This window comes from Papio anubis, chromosome 4 (genome assembly GCF_008728515.1).
Source record: "Papio anubis isolate 15944 chromosome 4, Panubis1.0, whole genome shotgun sequence".
In the NCBI taxonomy this organism is placed as follows: Eukaryota; Metazoa; Chordata; class Mammalia; order Primates; family Cercopithecidae; genus Papio; species Papio anubis.
The window spans coordinates 106,499,274-106,524,752 of record NC_044979.1 but is presented as its reverse complement, the minus strand read 5'-3'; the positions used below and the strand labels follow the sequence as shown (position 1 = coordinate 106,524,752).

Here is a 25,479-nt window from a genome sequence, read left to right as displayed (position 1 = left end):
AGCCATGGGAGGACACAGTGCTCCAGCATTTCTGCCCCTTCAACCACTTGAGGGTGCAGCAGGAGGTGCCATCTATGAAGGAGAGAGCAAGCCCTCACCAGACACCAAATCAGCTGGTGCCTTGATTTTAAATTTCCCAGCCTCCAAAACTGTGAGAAATGAATTTCTATTATTAGAAATTACACAGTCTCAGGTATTTTGTTATAGCTGCATGAACAGACTAACATAAAACCCAGTCTCCATTCTTCCTTGATTGTGAGCAGCAGCACATCATGACCACATGCTACAGAAGCTGCTGTTTGGCTCTAGAGAGGGCACTGGCTGTTTCATGCCAGAATGAGGAGTGGAGCCATGTCCACAAGTGGAGACTGGAACAGAGAGGAAGTAACTTGGGTGAGATGACTGAGCTGGGAAGCAACTGAAGGTGCATCCATTAGCCCTTTGCTAGGGAGCCCCCAGCAACCAACCACTGTAATGCAACTCATGTGGCTCTTCGCTTGAGGCCAGGAGTTTGAGACCAGCCTGGCAACACAGCAAGACCTCATCTCATATATATCTATATACACATACACATGTGTGTGTGTGTGTATATATATATTATATTGTATTGCATATGTAATATATATGTTATGTTATATTACATATATATATATATAAAACTTAAAGTCTCTTGCCTTTATTCTCCGACCCAGGCACAGTGCCAGGAACTTAGAGTTAGAGATGATAAGACCCCATTCCTGCCCTCAAGGAACATATGGTCTAATTCTAAACTCTCAGAAATAAAGTTTCAGAAAGGTAGGTACCTTGTTCAAAGTCACACCGTTTGTAAGTGGCTCAAGTTTATGTCAAAGCCTCTCTCTTTTCAACTGCACCATATTGCATCCTCTTATCACATAGCAATATAATTACTTATCATTAATTTTTAGTTGTAGTTGTTAAAATTTATTTAGCTCCACCTTTCACCCATCTTAATAGGTGATTATCAGAGACATAAACCAGGGTGTAAAAGTACATTATTAATGCCAAAAATATTTACTTGTATTAAATGCATTGGATATATTCATAATAAAAGTGAAATTGGTTATCTCTGGGTGGGTTGAGTGATGTTTATTATCTTTTCTTATACTGTTCTGTATTTTGTAAAATTTAAAAAATAAGTTTGCATTGTGTTTGTATTTTTTGAAAAATTATTTTTTAAATAAAACAAATATATATGAAAACACAAGACCATAAAGTGCTGATAAGCATCAGCTACTAAATTAATTGCAATGTAAGGAAATCCTCAAGTGCCATGCATTAGGTTAGAAACACAGCCAATCAACCTTGATAGTTAATGGTGATCAATGCATCCTCAAGTAGGTACTCTCAGAGCCCAGGAAGACCGTGGTAATCCAGATTTCACTGTTGCAGATGTGGTGAACCTTTCTCTCTGTCCAGAGACAGGGGACAGAACATCGAGGCCAAAACACCATCAGACATTGCAGCATCTAGAAAGTAGAAGTCTCTCATTTCTTCACCAGCAATCTCTCATTTTATAGAATATTTTACTTCTTTATGTATAGAAATGCCCAATTTTATTGTTCATATCCATTATCAGCCACCTTCCTTCAAGGAATCCTGCTGGGAATTTGGTTTAAATGATACCATGTGTGTAAATGTGGGTCTGTAGCTCCTTGCACAGATGGACAATCATGAGCCTACTGCTGACCCAGGCTCCCTGGAACATCTTTTGTAGGACATAAACCTTCCTTTGCCTCCTTAGAAATGAACCTCTGCCAGCAAGTGTCCATTCTTCTTACTGCAATGGGATCTAACAATTTCTTCTCACATATTTGACCAACCACTTGTTTATAAGGAAAAAAAAAGAGACCCTTTTCTCTGGAAAAAAGGTTTGGCTTTCCCCTGCTGCTCAGAAAATTAAGACAAGTGATAGAATCTTCTAGGAATGTCAGCCTAGGAGCTCTAGGCATTCACACTTACCACATATCAAAGTAACAGAAGGAATATATTCCTAACTTAATACAATTGTCCATCTAGACACTTACCATGTTCATGCATGCTTTCAAGTAGTATGCTTTGTAGCTGTGAGCTAAAATAATATTTTACAATGTGTTATGATTTCAAAGACACACTCAGTCTCACTTTTGTCTCATTTAACCATCACAGCAGCCCTATGGGAAACATATTACCTGCTTTGCAAGGAGGAAACCAGGTTCAGAAAGGCCGCATGGTGAGTTCAAGATTACTAAGTCAGGACTCAATCCCAGATCTTTCAACTTCAAATGCTAGGCAATTTCCATCGCTTTTCCAAAATTAAAAATTGTATCCTGGATTCTCCTCCTACCAAGTGAATGTGTAGGATGGGAATGATCCTATTCTGCAGCCATCTACTGCAGAAAGGAGAGAAAGTAGGGGAAGAGAGAAGCTAATATCTGTTGAACTTCTGCTCCATGTGGGCTGTTTTCCTTGCACTAGCTCATGTAAACATCATCACTTTCTCTGTTTTGGAAAGGTTGGCCTTCTTAAGGACACACACACACACACACACACACACCCTTTCTTTCTCCTGTCTCTCCAGTTCAGTTTTCTGTAGGACACTAATGACATGTTCTTGTCCTCCCTGGCAGGGTGTGTGCTGGTGGTGTCTGTGATTGAACAGCTTGCTCAAGTTCACAACTCGACGGTCCAGGCCTCAATGGAGAGACTTTGCAGCTACCTGCCTGGTAAATATGGGACGGGTCATGCTGCTGGGGGTCTGCTTGTCCTCTCACTCCTGAGTCATCATGACTGCCTTTACTTCCTGCCCATGCTGACAGAGAAGAATCTGATTATGCTACTTCTGTAGGTTGATATTCTTATGGGGCTCATTGAAATTAAAACAAACAAAAAAAACAATCTAGACAACTTCTCCCTGACATTCATTTTCCATCATGGCACAATGAAATTGCTGTGGACCCTTAGGGAACAAACTGTTGAATGGCCAATTGTTGTTTGATGTGCCACATTACTAATAATTTGCTTACCTACTGATCATTGCCTTAAGTACTAAGAAGTCAAAATAATGAATAAATAATTTTATGTTAACTTGACCAACATTCACATTCCCAGATGTACACCTAGCCCTACCAACACAGAGCTTTGGGTGGGGAGAACAACTGATCTCAAAATTTCAAATGGGAAAATAATCTAGAACATTTCATTAATTTAAACTGGATCTCAATAAAGTACCTTATCCACCCACCAAAGGAAGAAACTGAGTTCAAGCAAGTTGCATATTTGTTTTTCAATATTAGTAGAAATAAAATATTAATCATATTTCCATTATAGAGTACTGTTACTCAAACAGTCATAATGAATAAACTTTTTTGAAAGTCAAATTTTTATTCACTTAATGGGAACTAATTCATCTAGGGTGCCTACATTATTTTTTCTGTTAAGTCAGGTAGCTGGAATAATGGCAATTGTATCTTTGATTGACACAGTACGCTGTGCCAATAGCATCAAAGTCTTTTCAGAGAAGTTATTGCCTTTAGTCATAATATGCATTCACAGGCTAAAATGTTTAGAATTCAAAAACAAAGACTGGGAGAGGATAATACACAAACACATGTATTTAGAATGTCCCAAATGGACCGTTAATATTTTAACATATTCACATCATAATTACATCTTTCTTTTGTGAAGTTAAAACATGGCACCTATACTTGGAATGCTTCAGCTTTCCCTTCCTCCAGTTCCATTCTCCCCTGCCCCACCTCCCTATCAGGAACTCCTTCACGTGAACTTAATGGGTATCGTTCTTGTCAGATTTATATTTACACATTCACTTGTATGCATTCATGAATAATGTGTAATATTGTTCTGCCAGTAATTTTTTTGGTTTTTCTTTGTAAAAATAAGACAAAAGTAGAAAACCATGCGAAGCAAATGTATAGCTTCATCAGTTACTGAAAGATGAACGCCCTTGTAAACATAGTCTGGGTCAAGAAAGAACAGATCAATGGCGTCCTCTGAAGTCCCATTCACATGCCCCATCCCATCCTCCCCCTGCAAAAAGCTCAATGTGCTGATTTGTAAGGTAAAATTATTTTATTGCATTTCTTTATAGCTTTATCACTCAGTGGGCATCCCTAGATACCATAACCTTGCCCAGTATTTAAAATTTTGATGTGTCTTTTGAGTTTATTTTAATCTGTAAGTTTCCTTTCCACCCCTTCCTTTTTCTTCTCACTTAGCTGTGGAATTTGACCTGTGGAGTTTCCCACAGTCTGGATGGTGTTGATTGCATTCCTGTAGTATAATTAAGTATGTTTCTCTATGCTCTGTATTTCCTGAAAATCAGCAGCTTGATCAGAGGTTTGATCCTATTCCAATCTGATTCCTTTGACAGGCCTACAAATGATATTGTTTTCTTTCATCAGGAGGCCGCCATAGGTGCTTTTATCTTTTATGTGTTTTCTTTTCTTTCTCCTTCTTCTTCTTCTTCTTTTTTTTTTTTTTTTAGACAAGGTCTCAGTCTGTCGCCCAGCCTGGAGTGCTCACTGCAGCATTGACCTCCTGGGTTCATCGAGATCCTCCTGCTTCAGCTTCCCAAGGATCTGAGACTACAGGCATACACCATCACACCAGCTAATTTGAAATTTTTTTGGAGGGACAGGGTCTCTCTGTGTTGCCCAAGCTGGTCACTAACTCCTGGTCTCAAGTGATCTGTCCATCTTGGCCTCCCAAAGCGCTGAGATGACAGGTCCATTGTGAGTCACTGTGCCAGGACTCTCTTTTGGTGATGATCGCAGTTGTCGATGTTCAATGATGAGATCTATTAATTTACTGGGATTTTAAAACTGTGATATTCAAATCTATTATTTATTTCTTACTTATTAATTGACATATATTGGACACTTTCTCACATCATATTTTAGAAACATTTTTCCCACAGTACTTAGTGGAAAAGCATCTAGGAAAGGCAGGATAAATGTTTGATTCTTTTCTTGTGTCAGTTTTCAAGGTAATGCATTGGTTTTCTGTTATCATCTCACAGCAAGCAATTAGTTTTTCCTTAAAATATCATGATAAACTTATGAACTTAAACATACTGATGGGTTTCAGTCAAGTGCAATTGTTATCCTTATGAAGCTCAGATGATCCCACTGAGCTTTGACCAGTGGCACCTCCTTCAAGCTGACTCAAGTCCTTTGCACATGAGCCTCAGTCACCTTCAATAGTTTCCTCACTAACTGGTATGGCAAAGTGTTCCAGCCACATCTTGTACATATCAAGCCCGAGGCTTGAAATCAGTCATTTCTCTTAAAAGCCCTGGTTTCTTTTAGTGAGAAATAATGTTTCAAGACCATAAACCAGATGCTTAGGAATGTTCATTATTGTTACTGAATTGGCCACTCTTTTTTTTTTTTTTTTTTTTGAGACAGTCTTGCTCTGTTGCCCAGGCTGGAGTGCAGTGACTCGATCTTGGCTCACTGCAACCTCTGCCACCCTTGTCCAAGAGATTCTCCTGTCTCAGCCTCCCGGGTAGCTGGGATTACAGGCGCCTGCCACCACGCCTGGCTACTTTGAGTTGACCATTCTTTCTAGGCCTCTTCAGTGGACAGAAATAGGAAACCTATGTATATTCATTTACACATGTCAACTTTAAGATAAAATATCTGAATTCATACTGACACTTCAAATTCAAGTTCAGAACCACAAAAATTTTTTCTTAAAGTCTTCTGTATTGTATCTATATCTCGTTTCTACACAAAGTCCCAATTGTAAAGCACAAAGGGATTGATAGAATGTAAATCTCCAATCGTTACTCATTTACCTATCCTTCCTTGCACATAAAACAGTCTCAGAATATCAACTCTAATGCTACCATCATTAATATATTTTCTAATTCTTATGAGCAGTTAAAATTTTTTTTGCATCTGCCTTTCTCATTTCTCTACCCTTTTTAATCATTGTCCTACATTATCTGAGCATATAACCACTGCGTATAACACCCGTTCCCTTTTCACCCTTATTTAGTCTTAGCTGCATCAGCACCTAATGATTAATGTTCACCACCAGCCCTTATATGAGTTGTCTCTCTAGTTGAATTGTTGTCTAAAGTTCATTCCTCCAGAAGGGCTCATAGCAACAAGTATTACTTGCATTCTTGCATGTTGATAACAGGCTGTCTGTGCCCTTTATACTTGAAAGTCGAGGCTTTTCTGTATATAAAACTCCTTGGCACATAATGTCTTTCCCTGAGCATCTTAAATACAGTATTCAAAAGCCTATTGATAATCTAATTTACCTTGTCCTTCCAAGTTATTTGCTGTTTATACTTTGAAGTTCAGAGGATTTTTTTTCTATAAAATTTAGTCATCTAACTAGAAGATAACTTGGCCAGCTGCTGTGTATTGATGTTGTCAGCCATGCAGTGTGCTCTCTCGATGTGACTTCAAATATACATTTTCTGATTTTAGGAATGTTTTAGTGTTTGTTCGGCTTCCTTGATTTTGTTTCTTTTCTCTGGGATTTCTATCATCCACATTTTGAATCTTCTTTGCCTGTCTTTGCTATTTTGCCTATCTCTTGAATGTATTTTAATCTCTTTATTTATTTTTTATCTTAAAATTGTTCCTGCGCTCCACCTTCTATTTCACTCAAGACCTCATCTACTGTTTTCACTTGTTCTTGTATTCATTCTAGTTGAGATTTCACTTCTTTATTCTTTATGTCATGTTTTATTTTTTCCTGAGTTCTTTTATTCCATATCTGAGTTTTTCTAATTCTTATTCTTGCTATTTTTTCATGTCTTATATCATTTTATTAATGCCTCTTAGCTCATTTTAAAATAATATGTTTAGAAATAATATGTTATGTTTTAATCCTTTTTTGGCATGACTTTCTGGCATGCTTTTACTATCTGCAGGGATGTTATTCTGTTCCTTAATCTTTGTCTTCTTATAATAACTTTGTATGGGAGTTGACCTAGATCCATTTCTGTTGCTCATTTTTATGTGAAATTAGTTTTCAAAAACCCTTAGAAAGAGACGTGGTTCAGGGTAGTTTTTCTAAATGCACAGAGCTCCTTCTTCTGTTGTTTTGGGGTAGTGTTAAAAAAAAAATTGTGGCAGCTTGCTTTCTGAGATTTTCTGACTGTTTTCCTATTCACTTTCATCTGGACTTTCTCTATACCCAGCAGTTTCTCCTCAGTGTGTGCCTTGCCCTGGAAGGGAGCTCCAGTGGGTCCCTTGTGGGTGCCAGATGACTCTAGTCCCTAATTCTCTCTAGTCTTGAACTCCTTGCATTCACCAACTATTGATTGCACAAAACCCCTCCCTGTCCAGCAGTTGTTCTTTAATTGGCCCGCCATGCTTTCCACCCAACACCTGTCAGCTATCTGGGGATTCTCCTGTTCTCAGTTTTATCTGTAATCCATTGCTTCCCTCTACTTTCTCCCTTACAGAAGTTGATGGCCCATAGGTCTTGTGGTTGTAAAATGGTTTATTCTCACCTAATTGCACATTGGGGTTCATGGATATACCCAGTTTGTGGTAACTGCTTTCTGTGGGTTTTCGGTCTTGCTATTCTTTTTTTTTTTTTTTTGGAGACAGAGTCTTGCTGTGTCACCTAGGCTGAGGTGCGGTGGTGCAATACCCCGGCTCACTGCAACCTCTGCCTCCCGGGTTCAAGCGATTCTCCTGCCTCAGCCTCCCGAGTAGCTGGGATTACAGGCACCCATCACGACACCTGGCTAATTTTTGCATTTTTAGTAGACACGGGGCTTCGCCATGTTGGTCAGTCTGATCTTGAACTCCTGACCTCAGGTGATCTGCCCGCCTTGGCCTCCCAAAGTGCTGGGATTGCACTCCTTTTTTTTTGTAGAGATTCAAAGAGATTTCAAAATTCTGCCGCCTCCACCACCATCTTTCCATACTCCTCCTGTGTGAAGGCTTTAATTTGACGTCAATGGTCTACTGTATGCATTACTCAGCAAGTTTTTGTTTTTCACACAACATGATTTTAAGATCTATACATGTTAAGGCATATAGGGTTAGGTCAAGCCTCTTAATTACTCTATACTTCTTTACCATATAAGTTCTGTATTTTATTTCTTTATTCCTGTTGAGCATTTACAATTTGTTATAAGCTTTACTTTGTATTTTCACATCTCTGAGTTACAGAAGAAGAAGAAAAATATTATTACCATTTTACGGAAGGAAAACAGTGAAGAGCAGTCACAGTTATCATTAAGCCTTGTTTTAACTGGTTGCCTTTCTGTGTGATAGACAACATTGGCAGGTATAACCTCGAGTTAGATGTTCTCTTTTTTGGCAAAGTTGCGTCATCCAAAGGTGAAAGACTGACTACAAATCCTATTTCCTAGATTATTCCCTCTTGTTAATATACTAGCAAAATATGAAACAACCCAACACAGAATTGCTGGTGTTCAAGGTACCATCTTAGCTTCTTCTGACTTTGAACAGGAAATGTCAGAGCCTGATAAGATCAGGTAAGAGGCCGAAAGTCAGATTCTGGTGAAGTGGAAGCTGGTATTTCACCAAGGGAAACAAGGTCGATACTTTGGTTTTCAATGATGGGTTGCCTTTTCAATTGGAGCAATTTTAAAGGATTAAGAAGGTTGTTGGGGGTTATTTTCATTTTATCAATTCATGTTTTACCTCCAGCTGAAAATAGAACACTCAGTTCAGGTTAAAGGACACCATGGGCAGTATTGCTTCCATTTTATGGATGAGAAAAACAAGACACAGAAACAGAATTGTAATGTGAGTTGTATGGGATGGCAAAAATAGACATTCTCTTAGCTGAGGATTTCTCCTGGAAGACGTACTAGGCCTGACCCACAGCGCCTACTGGGATCAAGTATTGCATTGCCTTCCATCTGGTAGGCCAGGTGAATGGGGGATAGAAGGATATGAAATTAAGCACATAAACACACAATTATTTTTAAATTATTTTTTAGTGAAGTATTACTTTGACCTCCAAAGCTAAAAAAAAGTACAAAAATCAAAGCTCTAGCAGGGAAATCACGTAAGCACCATTCTTGAGAATAATCTCTTAGTAAATCATGTTGCCTTTCCCTGTGCCCTATAAGACAGTTTTTTCCTAATCGTGCAAAGCATTTCCAACCTTCAGTTTCATCCACTGCTTTTGCCTCTGGCTCTCGTTAGGAAGCACCTTGGAAGAATCTCAGAATTGTTAATGAAAAAATGATTAATGGAATCATTCTCACTAGTCAGGGGTCAACAGAACCATAAGCCCTGAGAGTCTTGCTATAACTTCACTTTCTTGGGTCACCTATGCAGAAATCCTATCTCCGTAGAATATAATTGTTAAAAGCTCATGTAGTCTTAAAAGGAAGAAGGCACTTCGTGCCTACTCTGGAGATTCTGAAAGTCTGAATGCATCCTAGAATATGTACTTGTAAAATAGTGTGGTTGGCCAGGCGTGGTGGCTCATGCCTGCAATCCCAACACTTTAGGAGGGCAAGGCGGGCGGATCACAAGGTCAAGAGATCGCGACCATCCTGGCCAACATGGTGAAACCCTGTCTCTACTAAAAATACAAAAAGTAGCTGGGCATGGTGGCATACGCCTGTAGTCCTAGCTACTCAGGAGGCTGAGGCAGAAGAATCGCTTGAACCCTGGAAGTGGAGGTTGCAGTGAACTGAGATTGCACCACTGCACTCCAGCCTGGCGACAGATCAAGACTGGCTCAAATAAAAAAAAAAAATTATGTGGTCACTTGGTCATACTGTGCTTCAAGTTTGTATATAATAATACATACATATTGTATGAAATAATGTGTACATATTATACATATAATAATGTATAACAATACCTGCTACACTTGAGGTAGAATAAAATATCAAATAAAATATCCTAAGCACATTGAAATGTATACTACAAATAACAACACCTTTTGGAGTAAAATATTTTAATCTGAGTTGAACTACTTGCAATGTTTGTGATCTTAAGCTCTCTAAGTCTTAATGTTCTTATCTACAGAATGAAGATAAAAATAATTACTCCCTCATAAGATTCTTATGAGAAAGAAAGTGATGGTAAACATGAAAGTAACTTACAAATTGGAATGTCCTACATTTTATTTACACCTACATCTTTATACACCCAATGTATGATAACTACTTAATTGGTCTTATTTTAACCCTTTTTGCCCTTTGGAATAGCCACATTTTCTTTTTTCCTATGCTGTTCCAAGTCTCTTTTAATCTGTAGAAATTAAATACTCTTGTATGTTCCTTGTCACAGGCAGAGTTTAACAGTATAATTTTTACTTTAGCTAGGTTACTGTCAATATGTAAATGCCAAATTTTTCTTCAGGTGTATCAGTAACAATCAGGTTACCATCTGATCATGGCTGACTGGGGATAGCTGGCTCTTTCCGGAGATTTTGCATATTTCTGCTTTGTACCCTTTGGTGTTGATCTCAGAATTTAGCTCTCAGAGGGCATCTCATGTCCCACATCAGCCATTGCTCCAGGCGCCTCTCAAGCTAACAGTCACAGAAGACACTATCGGAAACTGTTCAAATGGTCCTGCTCAGGGAGGGAGGAACCTGCAGCCGTTCGCTTTGACTTGAGCTAAACAGAATTCTAAGACACACACATACACACACACACACACACACACACACTGCTTATCTTACCAGAAAGAAGATGAATTTTCTCTGCCTTTCAGCCAGTATTAGAAGTTTATCAAAGAACACCCTAATGTCCGTTTTTAAATTGCTCTGCTCTAGGCTAAGCCAGTTCTGCATTAGCAGTACTTTTAACTTTTTTCCAAAGCTCTTTCACTTAATTTGGAATGTCTCTTACAAAAGTCCCCAAACTTAGCAGACACTATAGTGAAAGGGACCAAATCCTACACCCACATTTTTCAGATGAGGAAACGGAAGTCCAGAAAGGGGATGCAATTTCTCCAAGGCCAGAAGCCAGTGGGCTGGTACTGAACGAAATGCAGGTCTCTGAGTATACTATGACATCAGAGCTTCTTGACCCTCTCCACAGTAGCACCCCTAAAAAGGAGCCCAAGGGAGAGGGAATCTGTTTTTAAACACTTTTATTAAGCTACAATTCACATACTATACAGTTCACTCATTTAAAACGTACAATTTAGTGACTTTCAGTATAGTCATAGAGGTGCGTGTTAATCAATCACCACAATCAATTTTAGAACATTTTCGTTACACCAGAAAGAAACTACATGCCTTTTAGCATCCCCGAAACACCCACTCTTTCCAGCCTTAAGCAAACACTAATCTACTTTCTGTGTCTATGACTTTGCCTGTTTTGGGCATTTCATATAAATGGAATCATACAGTATCTGGTCTTGTGTGACTGATTTCTTTCCCTTAGCATAGTGTTTTAGAGATTCCCTATGTTGTAGCATGTATCATAACTTTATTACTTTTTATGATTGAATAATATTCCATTGTATGGGTATACCACGTTTGTTTCTCTATTAGCTGATGGATATTTGAGCAGTTTACATTTCTTGGCTCTTATGCAAAATGCTGCTATAAATATTTGTGTACACGTTTCTGTGTGGACACGTTTTTGGTTCTACCATATATATATATACACACACGCATATATATATGGTGTATATATATACATATATATATACACACATATATATGCTGGATCACACAGTAACTCTATGTCAAACAGTCTGAGGAGCTGATGGGCTGGTTACAAACTGGCTGCACCAGTTTACATTCCCATCAGCATTGTACAAGCTTTCTGATTTCTCCACATCCTCACCAACACATATTATTTTCTCTTTTATTACAGCACATTATAGTGGATATGAAGCTGTATCTCATTTTGGCTTTGAATTGCATTTCCTTGGTAGCTAATGACATTGAGTATCTTTTCATGTGGCTTTTGGACATTGGTATATCTTCTTTGGAAAACCGTCTATTCAGATTCTTTGTACATATTTTAATTGGACTATTTGTCTTTTTATTATTGAGTTGTAATAGTCCTTTATATATTCTAGTACTGTGATAGGCCATTTGGTATATGATTGGCAAAATTTTTCTCCCATTCTGTGGGTTGTCTTTTTACTTTCTTGTTGGTGTTCTACGAAGCACAAAACTTATTTTTATTTTAATGAAGTCAAGTTTGTCTGGGTTTTTTTCTTCTTTTGCTTGTGCTTTTGGTGTCATATCTAAGAAAACATTGCCTAACCCAAAGTCACTAAGATTTATGCCAATGTTTTCTTGTAGGAATTTTACAGTTTTCACTCTTACATTTAGGTCTTTGACCCATTTTGAGTTAATTTTTGTATATGGTGTGAAGTAAGTGTCCAAATTCATTCTTTTGCCTGTGGCTGTCCAGTTGTCCCAGCACCATTTGTTAAATTCCTCCAATGAAATGGTCTTTGCACTTTTGCTGAAAATCATTTGACTAAATGTTAGGGTTTGTTTCTGAACTATTGATTCTATTTCATTGATACATATGTCTGTCTTTATGTTAATACCATGCTATCTTGATTACAGTAGCTGTCTAGCTTTGAAATTGGGAAATGTCAGTCCTCCAACTTTGTTATTTTCTTTCAATATTGTTTTGGTGTTCTGAGTCACTTGACTTTTCGTATGAATGTTAGGATCTGCTGCTCAGTTTCTGCAAAGAAGTTAGCTAGGCCTTTCATAGAGATTGCATTGAATCTGTGGATCAGTTTGGGAAGAATTGCTTTCTTAGCAATATTAAGTTTGCTAATTCATGAATATGCAATGTCTTTCCATTTATTTAGGTCTCCTTTAACTTCTTTTAACATGTAGTTTCAGAGTATATATTTTGCACTTTTTTTTGGTTAAGTTTGTTCCTAAGAATTTAGTTCTTTTTGATGCTACTGTAAATGGAATTGTTTTCCTTAATTTCAGTTTTTATTTGCTCACTTCTGCTATATAGAAATACAATTGGTTTTGCGTATTGATCTTGTATCCTGCAACCTTACTGAACTTATTTGTTGGTTCTTATAGTTTTTAATAGATTCCTTAGGATTTTCTACATAGAAGATCATATCAGCTACAAGACAGTTTTACTTCTTTACTTTCCAATCTGAATGCTTTTTATTTCTTTTTCTTGCCTAATTCTCCTAGTTAGAACTTATAATGTTGAATAAAAGCAGTGAATGCAGATATTCTTATGTTTTCCTGATACTGAGGGGACAGTATTTAAACTTTCACCACTAAATATCATGTTAGTTGTCATGTTTTTTGTAGATAACCTTTATTAAGTTGAGGACGTTCCCTTTTATTCCTAATAAAATCATGAAGCAGTGCTATATTTTGTCAAATATCTTCTGCCTATATTGGGTAATCATATAGGTTTTTTTTTATGTTGTTGATATGGGAGTAATACGTTAACTGATTTTCAGTTCAATTTTGCATTCCTGGGATAAATCCCACCTGATCATGGTGTATAATTTCTGTATAGCTGGATCTTATTTGTTTGTATTTTGTTGAGGATCCTTGTGGTTATATTCATGAGAAGTTCGGGTCTACATTCTTTCGGAGGAAGGTTTCTGGTATTAGTATCAGGGTAATATTAACTTCACAAATAAGAAATGGTCACTCTGCTTCCATTTTTTGGTAGAGTTCTTGATAAATTGTTATTAATTCTGTAACTTTTTGGTAGATTCGCCAGTGAATCCTATCTGGTGAAGCTGTCTGATCTTAGGCTTTCTTTTGTGGGAGGTTTTAAATTACTAATTCAATCTCTTTACTTGTTATATGTTTCTTAAAATTGTCTATTTATTCTTGAGTCCATTTCGGCATTATGTGTCTTTCTAAGAATTTTTTATTTTATCTAAGTTACCTAATTTATTGCCATGCACCTGTTCATAACATTCCCTTATAATCCTTTTTATTTCTGTAAGGTCACTCGTAATGTGAGGACACAGTTTTAATTGCCTACTTCAAGAGCACAATTTATTTATTTACTTATTTATTTATTTATTTATTTGAGATGGAGTTTCACTCTTGTTGCCCAGGCTGGAGTGCAATGGTGTGATCTCGGCTCACTGCAACCTCCGCCTCCCGGGTTCAAGAGGTTCTCCTGCCTCAGCCTCCCGAGTAGCTGAGATTACAAGCGCCAGCCACCACACCCAGCTAATTTTTTGTATTTTTAGGGGAGATAGGGTTTCACTATGTTGGCCAGGCTGGTCTCAAACTCCTGACCTCTGGCGATCCACCCCTCCCAAAGTGCTGGGATTATGGGCGTGAGCCACTGCGCCCAGCCAAGCACAGTGTATTTAAAGTCTCATACTTTTTTATCTAAAAAGTCATATAATATATCTATATTAATACAAAAATAATATTTAACATTATTTAACATTAAGCAAAATTGAAGTACCAGGGAGCATTGCCGTATTTATCTCGTTTCACCACTCCATCATCCAGCAAGGTCTGGGCCCCCTATGTGAGATGCATCATGACAAGATAGATTCTCCTCAATCAGGGTTTTCTATCTCTTTCCACAACTGATCCATCCCTAACTCTGCTAAGATCCTCAGTTGAATTGCCAGAGCTCCACAATAGACTCACAAACTGGAGAAACAGGACCAACAGGTTTCATTGTGGGAAGGACGAACTCACAAAACATTCATGTGCTCTCATAGGAGGTGGGGGGAGATTATGTTGTTAGTAGGCGTATGTGTGTGGAGTGTATCTGTGTCCTATGATGAAGGTGGCAGTGCAGGATCACCTGTAACTGTCATCTCCTTTTATCTCAGGGATAATAACAGCAAAAACTAAGGACCCCAAGTGAAGTATTTTCCTTCGAATAAAAACCAGAAAAAACCATTTCTAACAGAGCTATGTTTCAGATTATTGACTTTAATGCAAGTCTCATTTCTTTCAACTTCAACAAATGAAGTCATAGCCGATATTCCCTGTAGAAAAAAAATAAAAAGAAAAAGAAAGAAAGAAAAGGAAAATCCAACATTTAACTGTGTTTTTAGAATAAATTGCTTATCTTTAACCTGGACGGTTAGGTGGCATTCACATAAATCTGAGATAGAAGTGATATTTAATGCATACAGTAGCTGTAACGTTTCCTTCAAATCCTTAAAATTTAATATTCAAATTAATCATAAGTTAATCACTCAGCTTCAGTTCCTAGTAAAGATAATCATTATTAAGGTGTGTTAAATTCATTGCAATAAAAATATATTCAATTTCCCTCTTTATTTTTTAGAAAAACTGTTCTTGAAAACCACCTGCTATTTAGTCATTGACAAGTTTGGATCAGACATCATAAAACTGTGAGTATGCCATGACACATAACTCTGATTCCATTGCTGGGACATGGGAAGAACAAGAAAACTGGGAGGTGGGAGGCTCTGTGTTCAGCTTGATGCGCTTACTGGATGGGGCTCGAGCTGTTATTCCAGCTCTTAGTAATAGTGGAAAACTGGAACCTGATTTGGATCCTTCGTCACTCTACGCAAGGCTCCCCTTGAATTACAGTGTGGCAACCTGTACTTGGGTGATTGAACCTTTCTCCTGAGCTCTCTCTGCCTCCCCGGGTTCCCAGGCCACATCTTCTCTTCCCACTTCGCTGGTTTCCTGGCTTCTCTCCACCTCCCTACTCCCAGCCTTCGCTCCTCGCATTATCACGGTCTGCTTTTTCTTTTACTGTTTTTCTTTTTTTCCTTTTTTTTTTTTTTTTCTGAGACAGAGTCTTGCTCTGTAGCCCAGGCTGGAGTGCAGTGATGTGATCTCAGCTCACTGCAACCTCCGCCTCCCAGGTTCAAGCAATTCTCCTGCCTCAGCCTCCTAAGAGGCTGGGATTACAGGCATGTGCCACCACACCCGTATAATTTTTGTATTTTTAGTAGAGATGGGGTTTCACCATGTTGGCTAGGCTGGTCTCAAACTCTTGACCTCATGATCCAGCCACCTTGGCCCCTCAAAGTGCTGAGATTACAGGCATGAGCCACCACGCCCGGCTACTGTTTTTCTTTTTTTGAACTCAGGAAACTGAATCAAATAAACCCTATTTCTCAGTTCATGGCACTCTCTCACCAATGATCCATATATAGCTGTCTTACACTTACTATATTCTTATTTAGTTACTTTGAATACTGAAATAAGCTCCTGAACCCACCACCCAAAACAAAGTCTAGGACCTTGACAATAACTTTCTTTGCCCCTGTGGTCCCTCCCCTTTATTCTCAGGCTTTTCCCACCCAAGTGAGCATCATCCGAAATTCCATGTTCATTCTTCTCCTGCTTTCTATAAAAAAAATTATGGAGGTTTTTCTATAGTTGTATTATATATAAAATATACAAATATAAATCATTCATTATTATATAATACGTATTATTATAAACATTTTATAATTTATTATACATAAATTATATGTTTAATTGCTTTCTGGTTTTAACTCTTGTGAACAGTGCTCTTAGGAACATTCTATTTTTTTTAACTTTAAGTTCTGGGATACATGTGATGAATGTGCAGGTTTGTTACATAGGTATACATGTGCCATGTGGTTTGCTGCACCTGTCAACCCGTCATCTGGGTTTTAAGCCCCACATTCATTAAGTGTTTGTCCTAATGCTCTCCCTCCCATTTCCCCTACCATCTAAAAGAGCCTGGTGTGTGATGTTCCCCTCCCTGTGTCCATGTGTTCGCGTTATTCAACTCCCACTTATGAGTAAGAACATGCGGTGTTTGGTTTTCTGATCTTGTGATAGTTTGCTGAGAACAATGGTTTCCAGCTTCATCCATGTCCCTGCAAAGGACATGCACTCATCCTTTTTATGGCTGCATAGTATTCCATGGTGTATGTGTGCCACATTTTCTTTATGCAGTCTATCATTGATGGGCATTTGGATTGGTTCCTAGGAACATTCTTACATGATTCCTCTTCAAGGGGCCATTAACCTTACAGCAGAGATGTTCAAAGGACAGCATTCCCCTCTACAACAGGTAGCCTAGAGTCACAAAATTTTAAAGACAGAAGGAACTTGAAATCATACAGGCAGGAAGGTCATCAGTGATCTGTCGTACTGTGCACCTGTCTCTCTTAATAGCGATCTCACTCTGCTATGGCAAACAATTTTTCATAACCCCTGGGCTGTATTTGGAAGGCAGGGACCCTTTATTCTTAGCTAGTGCCACTGTTATTGGCACTGCTTCCTAACTGGATTCCAGGCCTACAAACTTGCCCTTTGTCCTGCCATTTCATAATCTACATTATAGCTAGACTAGTATGTTTTAATGCAAACCCAACTATGGTACTCCCTGAATGTAAAATTCTTCGAAGTCTTCACATCCTCTGCAGGACTCCTAGCCCCATACACAAGGCTCATCAGGAACTGGTTTCTGAGGGCATTTCCAGACTCACCCCTGGCCACTCCATAGCACACCACACTCCAAACCACTTGTAGTCTCTCCACACACCAGGAGGTTTCTGCCTCAGGATCTTTGTATGAGATGTTCACTCAGTTTGGCACATCCAAAAGCTCTACCCCCTACCTCTACCCCAAATAAATCTTATGAACCCACTCCCACACACACAGGCAAACAGGCACACACACATACACAAACACACACACAAACACGTGCACACCCACAGACATGCACACATGCACACACACATACACAAGCACACTCATACAGACATGTACATTCATGAGCGTGCACACATTTCCTAATACCCTGTGCAAACCCTTAACATGGTATTTACCACAGCTGTTTGTAATTGAATTATCCATTTACTTTTCTAAGTTGCTAACTAGATGGAAAACCTTTTGAGGGCTAGGACTACATTTTATTCATCTTTGCATCTATCTGCAGGTACTTAGCAAAATACTGACTATATGTTTATGAAAGTACAAAAGAAAGTAAGCAAAAGAGATAGGAAGGGTTGTGGGGGAAAGGAGAGAGCTTTGTATCTCCAGGCGCAGGTGCAATACTTAAGCATAGAAAGTCTTCTATAAGTGTTTGTTGAAATAATAATTTTTTTAGAAAAAGTATGATTACAGATGAGCCGTGACTAGACTGCTGTGAAGAAAGTTTTTTAAAAGTATGAAGACAGAAAAAAAAAAAAAAAAAAGAAAACCCTTTTTGTCTATTCGATGAATCTATTTATACACCTAGTAGGAGCCTAGATCAGGGAACCAGATTAGCAAACTGAAAAGTCCCAGAACTCAAAGAGGGCAGTACATGCAAGAGACCAAAAGGGGGTGCCAGAGAACAGCTCCCAAGAGCAGTGTGCTCGGAGTTACCGAGAAGTGGCCTGGGGCAATTCAGACACAACTAGATCTTCTGTACCTGGCTATAGAGTGGTGTGAGAACCAGTGAAGCACAAAGATCAGAGAAAGGACAGACACAGTACTCATCACTGCAGATGCAAACTGTACAGCATGTGAACTGTACAAGAGACTAGCGGGCATAGGTATGGAGAAAGAATGGGACTAGCGGGCCGGGCGCTGTGGCTCACGCCTGTAATCTCAGCACTTTGGGAGGTTGAGGAGAGCAGATCACGAGGTCAGGAGATCGAGACCATCCTGGCCAAAATGGTGAAACGCTGTCTCTACTAAAATACAAAATAAATAGCCGGGTGTGGCGGCGCGCGCCTGTAGTGCCAGGTACTCAGGAGCTTGAGGCAGAGGAATCGCTTGAACCCTGAAGACGCAGGTTGCAGTGAGCTGAGATGACTCCATTGCACTCCAGCCTGAATCACATTTTTCTTTCTAATAAAGAGACTAATTCTCGCTAGCATGAGGTGGGCCACTTTGGAAGAACCACAGATGTAATAAATGAATAAACGACAGATGTCTGATCCCCACTTCGTGGTTCTGTCCACCATGTGTTTTGTTTGTCCATAATTTCCCACTATGTGTATTAGTTGTGAGCTGATAGAAATTTTTCTTCATTGGGCATGTTCTTCATACAGCTTGTTTTAAGCCATCAGACGCACCTTGAGATTGACGTAAACCCTGAAAATGACAACCTCATGATTTAGTTTTACTTGAATATCAGTCTTCCAATATTAAATGTAGTTTCTAACCCAAAGGGCATCCTTCCTCATTATTTCACACCACTCAGTTCTTAATAATTCATGGAGTAATTTTGCAGCAATTACATTTCCTTCCCACAGGCAGAGCCACAAGATGTTTAAAAAAAAAAAAAAAAAAAAAGGATACCTGAGAACTCAGGGTTTTCCCCAAGAACCTGAGTCATGCAGGGAGGAGCTGCTTCAGCGGGCAGCTCAATCCCAGCCAGTGACCACAGCTGGGTCCCCCTCTGTGTGGCCCAGACCGCCACTGCTCTCTCCATTCCTGCAGCAAGCCTGACTCTGGTCTCTGTCTGGCAGTGTTGCTTCCTGGTATCTATTTATGCTTCTCTCTAAATCACAAGTTCTTGTGTCCTAAGCCCAGGAGCTCTCTGAGATCAGGACAGGCATAAACTACTAACAGTTTTAAGAAAAAAACGCAAAACAGAATTAATAACAATTATGGTATACCTTAAATGTAATTAATGGCTTTGGGAGAGGCATTAAAAATACAGGGCAGAGCCACTGCACTCTGTGACTCACGCCTGTAATCCCAGCATTTTGGGAGGCCTAGGCAGGTGGATCACTTGAGGTCAGGAGTTTGAGACCAGCCTAATCAACACGGTGAAACCCTGTCTTTACTAAAACTGTAAAAATTAGCCAGGCATGGTGGCGGGTGCCTGTAATCTCAGCTACTCGGGAGGCTGAAGCAGAAGATTTGCTTGAACCCAGGAGGTGGAGGCTGCAATGAGCAGAAATCATGCTGCTGCACTCCAGCCTGGGCAACAGAGAGAGACTCCATTTAAAAAAAAAGGGGGGGGGGCAATATAATTCTGTTATTCACAAGATAATTACAAGATTTATAGAAATGATTAAATTTATAGTACACTATAAAGGATGTGACCTAGAAACAAGATAAAAGTATTAAGTTATATGAAGAAGATCTCTCAGTTCTTTTGGGGGATCTCTGTGACTACAATTTATATATAAAACCTCCTTTGAAAGTAATGTCACAGGTCTAAATATGAGCACTTTCAAGTGGAAAAACCTCTATTCTCCTAACCCCGCCACAGGCTCTGCCATCCTTGCTCCTCTTTAGATTTATGATGATAATGATGGTCATCATCATTGACTGTAATTCTACCATGATTCTAATTCAAGCAGTCAATTCGCTGGCTATGCCAAAGTGTTGAAGCCCTCCCCTTCCTGTATGCTGCACTCCTATATACTTCTGTAGCTGTAAAGGTAGTAAAAGGAAGTAAATGAAAATGTGATAGGCTCAACATTATGAAGTTTGAAAGTCACTGCTCTTCTAACAACAGGTTAAAAAGCTGAACAAACTGAAAAACCAACAATACTTCATCAATCTTTAAGAGAAGTAAGATCAGGGCTGGCGGTGGTGGCTCATGCCTGTAATCCCAACACTTTGGGGGCCAAGACGGGTGGATCACTTGAGGCCAGGAGTTTAAGACCACTTTGGCCAACATAGTGAAACCCCATCTCTACTAAAAATACAAAAATTAGCCGGAGGTGGTGGTGCACCTCTCTAATCCCATCTACTCTAGAACCTGAGGCATGAGAATCGCTTGAACACAGGAGGCGAAGGTTGCAGTGAGCTGAGATAACACCATTGCACTACAGCCTGGGTGACAGAGGGAGACTGTCTCCAAAAAAACAAAGGAACAACAAAATAAGTAAAATTATTGGGCAAACTGCTGCTCCAAAACTGGGGAGAAACAGGTGGATACAGAGAATCACAACTTTCCAGAGCAAAAATTGCCACAGGAGCCAGTATTAAAGAAAGATAATCTGTACTATAATAGACAAATTGCTGGAGCTAGATGTAGACAAGTTTGTGTTAAAAATTCCAGGGGAACCAAGTCATAGGGGTGTGCCCACTCACTCTTTTGTGAGTTTTGCCTCCAGGAGTTCAACTAATTTCTCACAGTAGTTATTAGAAACACACACACACACACATATACACACGCACACACACACACACACACTCTCATGTTTCTGATGGTAGGAGTGAGGGAGCAAGGGAGAAATGAAAAAGAGTAGAAAACAAAAATAAAAACAAAGAACAAGGGCAACAAATAAAAAACAGTAACAAACATGGTAGGTATTAACTGTATCAATAATCATTTTGACTGTTAATGGTTTAAATGTACCAACTAAGAAACAGAAATTTTCAGAGTGGATCAAAAAATTAGACTCAATTATTTGCTGTCTAACAAGAAACTCACTTTAAATATAAAGATAAATATAGAGTGAAAGGAGACAGAGAAAGCTATACCATGCTAACATTAATCAAAAGAAAGAGTAGCCATATTAATTTGAAACAGAACATACATCAAAGCAAGGAAAGTTATCAGGGATAAAGGGATAAAAGTTACATAATGATAAAGGGGTCAGTTCTCCAATAAGACAAAAATTCTTAATATGTATGCACCTAAAAACAAAGCATCAAAATATGTGAGGCAAAAACTGATGGAACTGCAAAGATAAATAGATGAAACCACTATTGTAGTTGGAGACTTCAACATCCCTCTATCAGAAATGGACAGTTCCAGCCAACAGAAAATCAGTAAACACATGTAGTAATCTTCCCTTATCTGTGAGAAATATGTTCCAAGACCACCAGTGGATGCCTGAAACCATGGATAAAAGTACTAAATCCTATGTATACTATGTTTTTTCCTATACAGCCATGTCTATGACAAAGTTTAATTTATAAATTAGGCACAGTACCCTTGTGCCTTGGGGCTGTTATCCAGTAAAATAAGGGTTAGTTGAACATAAGCGCTGTGAGACAGTGACAATCAATCTGATAACTGAAAAGGCTACTGAGTGACTAACAGGTACGTAGTGTATAGAGCATGGGTATGCTGAACAAAGGGACAATTCACATACCAGGTGAGATGAAGTGGGATGGTGCAAGACTTCATCACCCTACTGAAAGCAGCATGCAATTTAAAATGTATGAGTTGTTTCTTTCTGGAGTTTTTTGTTTAATACTTTTGGACTACAGCTGACCACAAATAACTGAAACCATGGAGATCAAAACTTCAGATAAGGGGAGACTACTGTAGTTGAACTCAACAACATTATCAATCAACCAGATGTAATTGACATCTAAGGACTGTTTCATCCAACAACAGCAGAATACACATTCTTCTCAAGTTCACATGAAACATTCACCAAGATACGTTACATTCTGAGACATAAAACACATTTTAATTTAAAAGAATGGAAATTATACAATGTCTGCTGTCAGACAACGTTGGTATTAAACTAGAAATCAATAAAAGAAAGATAACTAGAAATCACAAAACACATGGAGATTAAACACTTCTAAATAACATATGAACCTAAGAAGAAATCTCAAAAGAAATTTTAAGGTATTTTGAACTAAATAAAATTGAAAACGAAACTTATCAAAATTCGTGTGATGAAGTGAAAGCAGTGCTTAGGGAGAAATTTGTAGCATTGAATGACTATATTAGAAAAAAAGAAAAACCTAAAATGAGTCATCTAAGCTTCTACCTTAAGAAACTAGAAAAAGAAGAGCAAAGTAAATCAAAAATAAACAGAAGATAAATAAGAAAAATGTGAGCAGAAAACAACAACATTGAACACAGGAAATCAATAGAGAAAATTAAACCAAAAGCTAGGTTTTTTGAAAATATCAATAAAATTGATAAGCCTCTAGCCAGACCAACTAAGGAAAAGAGAGATAACACAAACTACTGATATCAGAAATGAAAAAGAGGACATCACTACAAATTCCAAAGACATTAAAAAGATAATCAAGAAATATTATGAATAATTCTATGCCGCACATTTGATAATCTAGGGGAAATGGGCCAATTACTTGAAAGACACAAACTGCCAAAACACACAAGAGGAAATAGACAATCAGAATAGGCCTATATCTATTAAAGAAATTGGATCAATATTTAATAATCTTCCAAAACAAAAAACATGAAGCCCTGATAGATTCACTGGTAGATTCTACCAAATATTTGGGGCAGAAAGTATACCAAGTCTCTATAATCTATTTCAGAAGATAGACGCTAAGAGAACACTTCGTAACTCATTCTATGAGGTCAGCAACATCCTAATACCAAAACCGGACAAAGACATTACAAAAAAAGAAAACTACAGACCAATATCTCTCATGAATATTGATTTTAAAATCCTCAGCAAAATGTTAGGAAATTAAATAAAAAATGTATAAAAAGAATTATACACTACAACTAGTGAGATTTATCTCAAATATACAAGACTGGTTCAACATTCAAAAATCAAATATTGTGGTCCATCATATCAACAGGCTCAAAAAGAAAAATCTCATGATTATATTAATAGACACAGAGAAAAATTTAACAAAATTCAATACTCATTTGTGATTTTAAAATAACTCTCAGTAAACTAGAAATAACTAGAGAGAAACTTTCTCAACTGGATGAAGAATATCTACAAAAAGACTACAATGAACATCATATTTCCTGCTGAGAACTAGAAGCTTTCCCACTAAGATGAGGAACAAGGCAAGGATGCTCCTCTTACCATTCTTTTCAACATTGTACTGAAAGTCCTAGCTAATGCAATAAGAGGCAGAGGAAATAAAAAGTCTACTGATCAAGAAGAAAGAAATAAAACTAACTTTGTTCTCGGGTGACTTGACTGTCTATGTGGAAAATCCAAAAGAATCGGAAAAAAAAAAAATTCTAGAACTAATAAGCAATTATAGCAAGGTTGCAGGACGCAAAGTTAATATACAAAGTGAATCACTTTCCTATATATCAACAATGAACAAGTGGAATTTGAAATTAAACACATGATACCATTTACATTACCGCCTCTAGAAATAAAATCCTTATGTGTAAATCTAACAAAATATGTGCAAGATCTTTATGAGGAAAACTACAACACTTTATTGAAATAAATTAAATGACTAGATAAATGAAAAGATATTCCATGTTCATGAATAGAGGGAATCAGTATTGTCAAGATGTCAGTTCTTCCCAATTTGATCTGTAGTGATACTGTTCGGATGTTTGTCCCCTCCATATCTCATGTTGAAATGTGACTTCTCATGTTGGAGGTAGGGCCCAGTAGGAGGTATTAGATCATGGGGGCAGATTCCTCAGGAAGGGTTTAGTGTCATCCCCTTGGTGATGTGTGAGTTCACACTCTGAGTTCACATGAGATTTGGTTGTTTAAAAGAGTGTGGTACTTTCTCCTGCACTCTCTCACTCCTGCTCTCTTCATTCTTCATGTGATACTTTTCACTCGCCCTTTTCCTTCCACCATGATTGAAAGCTTCCTGAGGTCTCACTCGAAGGAGATGCTGGAGTCATGCTTGTACAGCCTGCAGAACAGTGAGCCAAGTAAACCTCTTTTCTTTATAAATTGCCCAATCTCAAGTATTTGTTTATGGCAGTGAAAAACAGCTTAACACATGTAGATTCAATGCAATCTCAATCTGAATCCCAGCAAATCATTTTATAGATATTGACACATTGATTCTAAAGTTTATATGGAGAGGCAAAAGATCAAGAATGGTCAACACAATATTGAAGGAGAAGAACAAAGTTGGAGGACTGATACTACTTGAACTCAGGCTTACTACAAAGCTATAGTAATCAAGACAGTGGGGTATTGGTGAAAGAATAGACCAATAATCAATGGACCAGAATAGAGAACCCAGAAATAGACCCACATAAATATAGTAAACTGACCTTTGACAAAGGAGCAAAGGCAATATGATTTTTAAAAAAGATAGTCATTTCAACAGATGGTGTTGGAACAAATGGACATCTACATGCAAAAAAATGAATCCAGACACAGACCTTACATCCTTCACAAAAATGAACTCAAAATGGATCAGAGACATAAATTTAAAAAACAAAACTACAAAACTCCTAAAAGTGTAGGAGAAAATCTAGTTGACCTTGGGTTTTGTGATAACTTTTTACATCGTACAAATAAATAGACTCAGAGAAACTATTTGCAAAGTATATATTTAATAAACATCTGTTATCCAAAATATATACATAAAATAACTCTTAAAACTCAACAATTACAAACAACCCAGTTTAAAAAAAATGAACCTAAAATTAAAGACCTTAAACGACACCTCACTTAAAAAGATATACAGATAAGAAATAAACTTATGAAAAGAAGCTCAACATTATACGCTGTTACAGGATTGCAAATTAAAACAATGAGATACCACTGTACATAGAATAGGTAAAATTTTTTAAAAACTGAAAAAAATTGATAGTTTCTTATAAAACAAAATAGAGTCTCACCATACAAGCCAGGATACATACCACTGGGTATTTACCCAAGTGAGTGGAAAACTTATGTCCACACAAAAACTTGCACAAGAATATTTATAGTAGCATTATTCATAATCGTCAAAGAC

At 38.0% G+C, this 25,479-nt stretch overlaps 1 protein-coding gene across 11 annotated transcripts in view; it reads left to right on the top strand.

The window, feature by feature from the left end:
- The window catches only part of AOAH (acyloxyacyl hydrolase), a 198,448-nt gene that overhangs the window by 29,176 nt on the left and 143,793 nt on the right, over positions 1-25,479 (top strand). For 7 of the 11 annotated variants that reach the window (XR_004183253.1, XR_004183252.1, XM_031665359.1 and 4 more), the window contains 2 exons: positions 2,628-2,723; positions 15,233-15,299. Coding sequence is in view for 8 of the 11 variants with exons in the window: in XM_031665359.1 (XP_031521219.1) it covers positions 2,628-2,723; positions 15,233-15,299 (163 nt within the window). In the remaining 3 variants the exon portion in view is untranslated. Of the gene's footprint in view, positions 1-692; positions 796-2,166; positions 2,231-2,627; positions 2,724-3,900; positions 4,079-15,232; positions 15,300-25,479 lie in introns of all 11 variants that reach the window. The other 4 variants (XM_031665358.1, XM_031665362.1, XM_031665363.1 and 1 more) reach the window with 3 other exon arrangements.